The 10,751-nt window shown below is 45.7% G+C and overlaps 1 protein-coding gene across 1 annotated transcript; it reads right to left on the reverse strand.

Moving 5' to 3' along the window:
- Positions 1–550: 550 nt before the first annotated feature.
- On the reverse strand, positions 551–10,439 carry PTX4 (pentraxin 4). The gene is made up of 3 exons (XM_054994985.1): positions 10,291–10,439; positions 2,868–3,645; positions 551–1,848 (listed from the first exon to the last, which is right to left on the reverse strand). Exons 1-3 carry the CDS (start codon positions 10,432–10,434, stop codon positions 1,208–1,210), a joined length of 1,563 nt encoding a protein of 520 aa, XP_054850960.1. The 5' UTR covers positions 10,435–10,439; the 3' UTR covers positions 551–1,207.
- Between the last annotated feature and the right edge of the window lie 312 nt (positions 10,440–10,751).

Below are 10,751 nucleotides of genomic sequence, written 5' to 3' on the forward strand. Positions count from 1 at the left end.
ACTGTCTCCCTTGTAAGGCCAGGAAAGCACCGAATGTCCTGGGCTGTGGCCAGCCCTGGCAAGGCCTCTTCTGAAATACCGAGAGCAGTTTGGACCAGCCATGACTAAAGGTGTGGCCCAAAACTGTTAGGAGGCTGTTTGGAGGCCTAAAGCAGAAAACCCAAAAGAACGACTCTTGTCATGGTGTACCCAGAAGTTCTCCAGCACCTATCTCATTGACATAAGCTGGCCATGTTTGCTGTGTCTCCCTTGACCATGTTTTGGCACCAGTGCAGCTAATGTGTATTGCTGCCTTAGTCTGGGCACCTAATGATTCCACAGCTGCGTGGCTGTGTCAGGTCCACTCACTGGACACTTGAGACTGCGTGAATGGGCTTGTACTTAAATGGACACAAGATGAGCCAGAAGACAGCCTCCTTTCAGTGAAACTAACTTTATCGTAGCATAAGCTTTTGAGAGCCACAGTTCTTTTCGTCAGATGCATCCGATGAGAGCTGTGGCTCTCAAAAGCTTATGTTACAATAAAGTTGGTTAGTCTTAAAGGTGCTTCTGGACTCTTTTCTATTTTGCAACTACAGACTAACACGGCTAACTCCTCTGGATCCTTTCAGTGAGGGCTCCAGACGGTGGTGCTGAGTCAAGACAGGAAGAGGCCAGAGTACAGAACAGCAGGGAGGGACCAACCTGTCAAGCTAAACATGATGGCTTGAACCATAAACAACTGTTTGGAAGGGATGGTGTAGTCAGGCTGTGCCCCACTGCTTCCCAGGTGATTTCACAACCCCAAGCTACTCCAACCCCAGGCCTGGTCATTTTGCCTGCCCCCCCCCCACTTCTGAAGGTGCAACTGAGAGGGGCAGGTATATGTTAGAAGAGGTCAAGGCATCTTTCAGGGGGATCTTTGAGGCATCATGTTTCTGGAGAACAGGCTGGCAGGTAAGTGAGCTAGCCTATAAATAGGGTTGCCAACCTCCAGGTGGGGACTGGAATTTTTCCTGGAATTACAACTGACCTCCAGACAGAGGTCGGTTCCCCAGCAGGAAATGGCAGTTTCAGAGGGTGGGCTCTATGGCACGGCATCCCTGCTCAGATTCCTCCCCAGGCACGATCCCCAAATCTCCAGGAATTTCCCAAGATGGAGTTGGCAACCCTACCTGTAAGCCAGGCAACGAGGCCATCTCATGTGGGTATTCCCTAGGAGATTGCATCACAGGCAATGTTCCAGGCAGGCACAGTTCACCTTCTGCACAAACCCATTGAGCCTTGTGATGTTTGCCAGAGACAGGATGGGGCCTCGAGGAAGGCCGTTCCCAATAGCAATTCCAGAGACCTCCCCTGGTGACAGCGCACGGTCCCACAGGGCCAAGCCAGCCAGGAACCCCACAAAAGCTTCAGACGATTCAAATCCCCCGCCAGGTGCGTCTTGCTCCTGACCCAGGATGAGAGACCCTCTTTCAGGAATCTCATAACCCTTCTGGAACTTGGACCCCATGGAAGCCAATCTCCTGTCCACGTAGAACCAGTATCGACCCTGGATGGAGGACCAGATGACGCACATGTGGTGCCACTGGCCATCCAGGAGTTTCCCCACTGGCAGCTCCCGAAAAGCCGGGTCTCCAATGACAAAGTGGATGGAGTTCCGGGGTGCCACATCCCTGCCATGCAGCACGAGCTTGTTGTCGTTGTCCTCGGTGGCATAGGAGAGGATCGTCCCCAGGTAATTAGCGCGGGTCTTCACCCAGCTGCAGAGGCTCAGTTCAAGTAGGCTGGTGTGGAAGCTGGGCCAGAAGGTAGCAAAGTTCTCTGTGGAAGCGTTCGGGAAAACCAGCATGGCACCCACGTTGCAAACTAAGGGTGGGGAGAAAGAGAACAGCAGTCACCCCCCCTTACTCTGAATGAGCAGAAGACACAGGGCCAGCTTGGGACTCAGAAACCTCCCTCAACCATCTCCCCATGTGGTTTCTCAGATCATCAAATGTGGGGTCATATGTCAATTACACAGAAAAATAAATGGGTCAGCTTTTGCCAGTAGTCCCCTAGTCTAACCTCTGTATTTGACACTAGATCAGAAGTAATAAAAGCAAGTTTTCTATATTGTTCTCCCCTCGGCTAGCAACCCGGGGCTGGCTGCAGGGGCTTTGTGTGTTTTCCGTGCCTTTGTAGGCTGCATGTCAGCTGGAAGGGGAATGGGGCACTATCCAATCTTGTAGGCTGCCTGGTAGTGCATGACATGGCACAGCCAATGGTGCTTGTGCTTCTTTGGCACTCTGTGAGCTACCAACTATGTGAGCTACCAGTCACAGTGATTTTGGGGCTGCTGTGCATGTTTTAGTTCCAGGTAGGTAGCTATGTTGGTTGGTAGTACAATAGCAGGATTTGAGTCCAGTGGCAGCTTGGAGACTAACAAGATTTTCAGGGCATAAGCTTTCGAGAGTCAAAGCTCCCTTCTTCTTAGTATCTGATGAAGGGACCTCTGACTCTCAAAAGCTTATACCCTGAAAATCTTGTTGGTCTCAGAAGGTGCCAGTGGATTCAAATTGTTCTGTGCATGTTTTGTGGCTCTCAGCAAGAGGAGACGGCATCCCTCAGCTCATCTTCAAAAAAGAGGATACACGAGGAGGATAATGAAGGAAAAAATCCACGTGGGAAGGGGGCAGTGGAAGGCCATGGTATCTTGGTGGGGTGCTAACATGACACATGAGAGAAAATTGCCAAAGCAAACAGGGAAAGGGTTTAGGGTTAGCACATGCATGGTTCAGGAAAACAAAGACTGCTGCTGGTAAGAATTTTCTGTATGAGAATTCTTAAGTGTGACAACTTTGCAGCATCCAGCCTCCCCCACCCCCCAGTGGCTCTGCCAGACCTACTTGTTCCTGGTGGGTGAGGCACTTTCGGTATCTCCTGCTCTTCGGAGGCCTTGTCCATGACCGGCTGCTCTTGCCTGAGCGCCTGAGGCTCCGGCTGAGGAAGCAACTCCAGCTCCTTCTCCTGCAGGGGCGGCTTCTGACCTGGAAGGGATCCATTCTGAGCCTGGGCCACGCGGTGGCGGTTCTCCTGGTGCAGCTTTTTCCTTTGCCGGTGTTTGGCTCGCAGCTTCCTCAAGGTTGGGTTCTGCCCACCTGCGGCCTCCGGCTCCTTCTCCAGGGGATCCTGGTTCAGCAGGGGAACTGCTGCCAGAGGACTAGACGGAGGACTCTTCACCAGCTGCTCCAGCTCAGCCAGCTTCGTCCCCTGGGTCTTCATGGCATCCTGCAGGCTCTCCAGCACCCTCTGCAGACTTCCCTGGCTGGCCCTCACTGCTTGGGTGTCCTCCTTGCACCTGGTGGCTTCTTGAGTCAAGTTAGACAGGAGCACTGCCTGCTGCTGCTTCTCGGCCTGGCCCTGCTGCTCTCTCTCCTGCAAGGATTCGTCCAGGGCCAGGACCTTCAAGTCTATTTTCTTGGTTTTGTTCTGCAGTTTCTTCACCCAGGTTTTCAAATGATGCAGCTCCTCTTGCATAGCTGCGTTGGTCACATTTGCAACAGACTCCAGGGCGTCATGTTTGTCCTGCAGGTGCCTGAAACCGGCATCTATGTTGTAGGAAATGTTGTAATTTCCTGCAATCTCCTGGAGACGCAGCAGGGTGACCTCTTGAAACCGGCGGAACTGGAGGCAAAAAAAAAGTGCAAAGAATTAGACACTGAAAGTGTTGGATGTAAAGGACTTTGCAATGTCTTCAGAGGGGGACTATAGAGAACCAGAACAATAAATAGGTCAGGAGGACCTTGTCTATATCCTTCCTTTGATGTCTAAATGGCTACTGTCAGGGAATCTTCCTTTCTTCCAGCGAACAGTCCCCCCTCTCCCATTTTGCATCCATGAGAACAAGTCATACTGTTCTAGCTTGTTGGTTTATTTTAGTTTGTTAGTTTAGGATGCTATCTCTATTCTATTTGATCTTTAATGGAGTTCCTTATAATAAAGGACTCATATTTCTTTACTAAAGATAAAGAAAGGCTCTGTATATGTACTCTGCCTAGCAGAAAGAACCCTTGCAAAGGATGTTTGGAGGGAGGGCTTCTCCTGTCCACAATTTTTTCAGGAGAGGACTTAAACATAGCCCGCATCTTACTCTTTGGTAACAGTATAGGATCCTATTGTCGAAGGCTTTCACGGCTGGAGAACGATGGTTGTTGTGGGCTTTCTGGGCTGTATTGCCATGGTCTTGGCATTGTAGTTCCTGACGTTTCGCCAGCAGCTGTGGCTGGCATCTTCAGAGGTGTAGCACCAAAAGACAGAGATCTCTCAGTATCACTTTTGGTGCTACACCTCTGAAGATGCCAGCCACAGCTGCTGGCGAAACATCAGGAACTACAAAGCCAAGACCACGGCAATACAGCCCAGAAAGCCCACAACAACCACAGTATAGGATCCTGTTTTCATTTGTGACATTTCAAAGTGCCTTTAAGTCTTTCTAGCTACTTGTGAAAATCTGGTGAAAGCAGGAGAGAATGTGATCAAAAAATCAAATTGCAGCCTATATGGGCTTTGCCTGTCCTCTCTCATATGGGGAAGTGCCCTAGAGCCAGTTGCCAAACACATTCATTGGAGCCTTCTCTTGGTCACATTCTGGCACTGTTCCATCAACACGAACTGTGAAGCTAACATGCTTGGGAAAAGACGGGAACAAAAGAGAGGAAGACCCCAAAACTGGATGATTAGAGGACAACATTGTGTGGATACACCCCCAAAAGCACTTCAGTTTTGATGCCAAGGCACAGCTGCTGTAGCATAGTGGTTAAGTGTTTGGGTTCTGAATCAACTCTCTGCTGGTTCAACTCCCACTACTGCCATGAGCTCAGCAAGTGGCCTTGGGCAAGCTACTTTTCTCTGTCTCAGCTCCCCAGCTGTATAGGCACTGACTTTGTTTACCACTGTGAGTGGGCAGTAATCTGTCCAGAAGGGGGGTATATAAGCACAATGTTATTGTTGCCCCCCTGCTGGGGACTCCTGTGCATGCAAGCAGCCCACCAACTCTCAATGGTGATTCCATTAATTTCAGTGGAGAAGATACCTTCCCCCCCTCTAGAGTTCACTTCAAATCCCTTCTTCCTGCCTGAACGCATCAGGCAGCCCATATACACAAGTCAAGAGCATCAGATACACACGTGTGATGTTTAGATTAGGGTGCAGGGCTCTGCTTTTTCATCAGCCTCTTTGGATCTCATCAGTTAGCCCAACTTAGGAAGGGGTATTTCATTGAAAGAGAGTTGAGTTATTTATAGTGCTAACTGGAAAGCGTTCCTAAGTAGAAGTAGGGTCAAACTGAAAGTGACGTTAGAATTCCATCACTGGAACTTCCAAGATGTTTTCTGGTGCCAAGGAGTAAACTCCCCCCTCGCTGATGCTCCTTCCCAGACTGAAAATGTCCGGATTGCTTTTAGCCTTGGGAAGGAAAAAGAGAAACCCATCGCAGGTATCTTTCCCACACTTGGGCTAAAAGCCACCTGGAGGGGGCCAGGTTTAACAACAGGAACAGCATGCCGATGGGGAGAGTTAGCCACCCCATATTCAGCAATGCAGCCCCACTCAGACCAATCCACCCAGCTGGTTAGGGTCAAACGACATCCACTCTTTGGCCTCCAACACAACAGACAGTCTCTTGTGCGTTGTTCTGAATGATTCACTTGCTTCTTTCATTAGTTTTGATAATAATTTCTCAGTTTGTGAGTTGTAGTCTGAGATGACTTTCGTGGAAATCAATAAAACTTCTTGTAATAAGTCACATGGCTGACACCAAGGTTAATAAAGGGATTCCTATTCCTGCTACCTCACTGTGTAAGGAAGGTACCATCAAGTTGCTGCCAACTTATGGCAGCCCTGCAGGGTTTTCAAGATAAGAAACAAACAGAAGTGGTTTGCCATTGCTTGCCTCTACATAGCAACCCTGGACTTCCATGGCAGTCATCCATCCAAATACTAACCAGGGCTGACCCTGCTTCGCTTCCAAGATCTGATGAGATCGAGCCATCATTAGTCATTCAACAACACATGTTATTAAATTACTAATTAGTCATTAAATTGGTTATTAGACATTAAATACATATTAAATGCACATTAAATTATAAAATTATGTAAGGTAAAGTTAAAGGTAGTCCCCTGTGCAAGCACCGAGTCATTACTGACCCATGGGGGGACGTCACATCACAACGTTTTCTTGGCAGACTTGTTATGGGGTGGTTTGCCATTGCCTTCCCCAGTCACCCACACTTTACCCCCAGGAAACTGGGTACTCATTTTACCGACCTTGGAAGGATGGAAGGCTGAGTCAACCTTGAGCTGGCTACCTGAACCTGACTTCTGCCAGGATCGAAGTCAGGTCATGAGCAGAGCTTGGGCTGCAGTACTGCCACTTACCACTCTGTACCACGGGGCTCTTTTTATTAAATTATATACATTTTATTAAATAAAAACACATTAAATGCACCTTAGTTATTAAATGCACATAATGCACATTAGCATAAAGTGGCTGCACTAATACCTTATAAAAGAAGGTAATGGGTAATCCTGGCTAAAATGGCCTCAAGCGGGCCAAAGAACTGCATTGTGCCTGAAGGACCAACTCTGAGACAGAAGTGGCATCCAGATTTCAACAGTTGGTTTATTCGTTTAAACAGTTTATCCCCTTGTATTTGATGACGATGTCCTATTTGAGGCACAGGCACCATGAGTGCCAACAAATGCCTCCTTGAGCAGAGCCACAAATCTCTACATTATCCTGTCAGCCCAGGACCTTGAAGACTACTATCTGGCCATCAGAAAAGAAACAAAGTAAACAGAGTAAGTAAAGAACTGTATGATAAAATGGATGAAAACGTCAGGAGAAAATATATGTATCAGTCAGAGGCAAAACTCTATGACTAAAGTAACCCATTTACTGAATATGAAGTATTAAGGGAGAATTGGTATAAAATGTTTTTAGATGGTACATTACTCCCAAAGACAATAAAAAGTATAAGGGACTATAAAGATTATAATGGAAAATGTTGGAAACGGATGCAACATTTTACCACGTGGTGGACACATAAAGAAGCAAGAAAATATTGTATAGAAATACATGAAGAAATGCAATAGAAATGAAATTCTAAAATGAAATTCTTTAAATACTTTTTATTTTATTAATAAGATTAAAAGCCCAATAAAAGGGCAGAGAAAATAAAAATAAAAAAGGAATAGAAAGAGAAAGGGAAAAAAGAAAAAAGAAAAAACAAAAATTAAAGAAAAACAAAGAAAAATAATGTTTCATTTTCCATTTTCCTCTACAACTCCTACATTATACTTGTAGTTTTAATACCTCTAAAATTTACCTTTTTAACACTGCCTTCTATTTATTTTTCCCAAGTTTATCTTCTTAGAAATCAAATCCACAAATCATCAATTCATTTCTTCTTGACTCATGCAGAAAGTCAATAAGGGGTTTCCAATTAACCATTAAGGTAAACAGTGTTTTATATCTGATCAGTGCTGTAGGTTTAGCCAACTCCATCATTTTCACAATCCAGTCATCCACTGTAAGAAATACTGTACTTTTCTATTTTTGCACATATAAAAGCCTAGCTGCTGTTGTCATATACAGAAATAGGATACCATGTTTATTTTCCAACTGATTGTCTATTAGTCCCAACAAAAAGCCTTCTGGTTTAAGTTGTATATTGTGAAGAACCCCAAAATGTGTTGTTAAATATGTTGTTAAATATTATACCAAGCAATATTACAAAAATGCATAGTGAATTATTTAAATGTATGGTGACAGTGGTGAAAGTAATATTGCAGCAAAATGGGAGGCAGAATGATGTCCATATTTGCAGGATTGGAAGAAGAAATTATATGAATATGCGATAGCAAAATTAACATTTTATACACTTAACAGACCAATCTCAGAATTTCAAGAAAAATGGGAAGTATTTTTTCACTATTTAGTTAGAAATTAAGAACAAGTAAGAATAAATTTAAGCTTAAATTAGAGTAGAAAGAGATCAGCAATATATGTTTGAAATATATTTTTCTAACAAAATCACTATTAGATATGAAGATAGACAGTAAAGATAGAATAGAGATATCTGAACAGAAGTGAAAAATCAAGAATATATAAGGCAAGTTTTATACAGATATGTAAACTGATTTGAATGACTTGAGTGTACATTTATGTATGTTTAAATGTATATGTTTAGTTTATGTCAATGTTTATAGTTTTTTTTGTATGAATTGATGATATTTATGTTTTATGTAGATGTTCATGTAGTAGTAGATGATAGTTGATGTATGATTTAGGTGACTGTATGATCATACTTGTGAGTTTATTAATTGAAATTAAAAAACATGAAAAAGAAACTAACAGCTCAATCCGGGGGGGGGGGGGGGAGCACTCAGAGAGTAGACTAAGGATCACACCGGTGTAACTTGGACTTCCACTGGCAGAACACCCCCTATGGGGGCACCCAGCCACGGTGCCACTCTGCTGTGCCCCCCCCCACTGGTGTCCAGCCATGGTGGCTAAGTGTGGGTGCAAATGCAGTGTAAATCTGTGTGCTGGCATCCGGGGGACTGCCACCCGAAGTGGCGGACAGTTACGCCATGAAAAACGGTGGTGTAGCCCATAGGTATCCATTTTATGGGAAAAACTTGCTCCCCCCCAATGCCTGACCCTCTGCCTGGGGCAGCCATGGCCTCAGGTAAGTGGTGTGCGGCCAGAGGCCCTGCCCAAGAGCACCCTGCTGTGGGGACTTAGAGCCCAAGCCAGGAGTAGGCTCACAAGGTGGTAGGGCAAGAGTGCACTGGGGGGGGGGCTTAGCAAAATTTGCCAAGCACTCACTCAGGGAAGGAGAGCTGGCTCCCGAATGTCTGACTAGCCCCTTTCACTCAAGTTCCCTTGCAGGTTATCCTGTCTCTGCACCATCAGTGTAATGCCTTTGCATAAGCACCAGATGAAGCCTTTGGATTGGGCTGCCCGTCTTTTTCTTCTTTTGGGACCTCCGCAATGCAGGCTCTTTCTTACGCTCCCGCGCTACAGAAGACTCCCCTCTTTTCTTTGACTCACTCAAAATTGTGCACAGCTTTATTTATTTGCTTGTTCTGAACAGTTTTTTGGGTCGACAACTGAGGCTACTTGACATCCTCTGTATCTCCTGTTTTTAGTGGGACTTGGATCTGGGCAGTAATTCCCCTCTCTCCAATTGTCAGTGTGTTAAAAACAGACTCACCAGAACAAAAGTGCTCAGGCGCCATTCTAATTTCTGTTCCTCGGGATGCTTTGGTTTGGAGTTGTGATCTTTGGGTTCCTGAAACCTATGCGGGGAGAGGCCCCCACTCCCAAAGGCTTCTTCACCACCTGTCATTCTGTTCCTGTCCTTTAGCATCTTGTAAGTGCATGTAAGAATCCAGATCATCTCCCTGTTTATCCCCTACCTTCTCCTCTGTCCCTGTTCTTATTTCCTATGTCTCAAGGTTCAGATTGTAAGCTCCTCTGGGCAGGGGGCTGGTCTTTCTCTACTCTGTACAGCACCATGCATCTTCAGGGTGCTGCATGAACTACCAAAGGGGGAAAACAGCCAACCCAAGCAACCACACCCTCAGAGCAGGCTGGGTCAATGCAGAGGACTCCAGAGTTACTGGTCTGCTGAATCCACTCAGCCATATCAGGTTTTAAGATCTCATTTGTCAACGGTTACAAAATGACCATCTGGTGCATATTGGCGTTTTAAGCACCGTATCAAAAGCAAAACATAAAATGAAATAAAAATAAAACATAAACATAAAATAAAACACTGAGCTCAGTAATGACATCGTGTCAAATACAAATGTAAACGGGCAAAAAACTGAGAAAGCGCTGTTATCTTAAGAAATCATAAAGGAAAAATTCTGAGAACATGGATAAAAGACCAATCAAAATAATACTTTTTTGAAGGGGGGTAGGCAATATGTTGGCAGGAAATATCATGGTGGGAATAGTGTTGAAACCAAAATCATTAAAATGCCACATTTTGTATTTTGAATGCATTTTTTAACATTTGAAATGGAACTTGGATTTTTGTCATGGTTTCACTCTATGCAATGTTAAAATCAGAGTTTTAAAAAATTAGTTTCTATAAGTTTGAGTTTTAAAAATCTGAATATTAGCACCAGACAGTTGTTTAAGCTGAATCAAAAGTTCAGTTCCAGTGACTCCCTCCCCGCCCAGGAATTTAACTGTTGGTCACCAACCAGTTCCTAGCCAGACCAGAAGAACCATCCTCAGGACCCAGAGTGGCTCACCTGCTCTTCGAGCCTCCGAAATCTTTCGAAGAATGGCTTCCTTTGCTCCCCTGGCCTGGCCTGCTGCAGCTGGATGCCCTGGAGACAGACCCCAGCCAGAGTCAGGGCGATGGGCAAGAGTTTTGGGGCCCTCACCACCACCATCCTGAGCTGCTCCGAGTCACTCTGGGTGTGGCGTGTGAAGGTTTGGTCCCGTGTCTGGATCACAGGCTCCACTCAAACTTGCTGGTCTTTGTGAGCAACTGCGGTGATTCCTCCCTAAAAGCTCAAGTTCCTCCCACCAAGCTAAAAGGAGACCCGGGTTTGTGCTTAGAATAGATGAGATCTGCAGACTGCTCTGGCATTCCCAAGAAGCCAAGTTTAGTTCAGAAGCTGGCTAGCCACGTCCAAGAGACACTGGGGGAAGGGAGGCCTGGCCTGCAGTTGGGAGTCTCTTCCAGCCACCTGGAAGGATTCCATCA

The sequence above is a fragment of the Eublepharis macularius genome, chromosome 12, assembly GCF_028583425.1.
Source record: "Eublepharis macularius isolate TG4126 chromosome 12, MPM_Emac_v1.0, whole genome shotgun sequence".
In the NCBI taxonomy this organism is placed as follows: domain Eukaryota; kingdom Metazoa; phylum Chordata; class Lepidosauria; order Squamata; family Eublepharidae; genus Eublepharis; species Eublepharis macularius.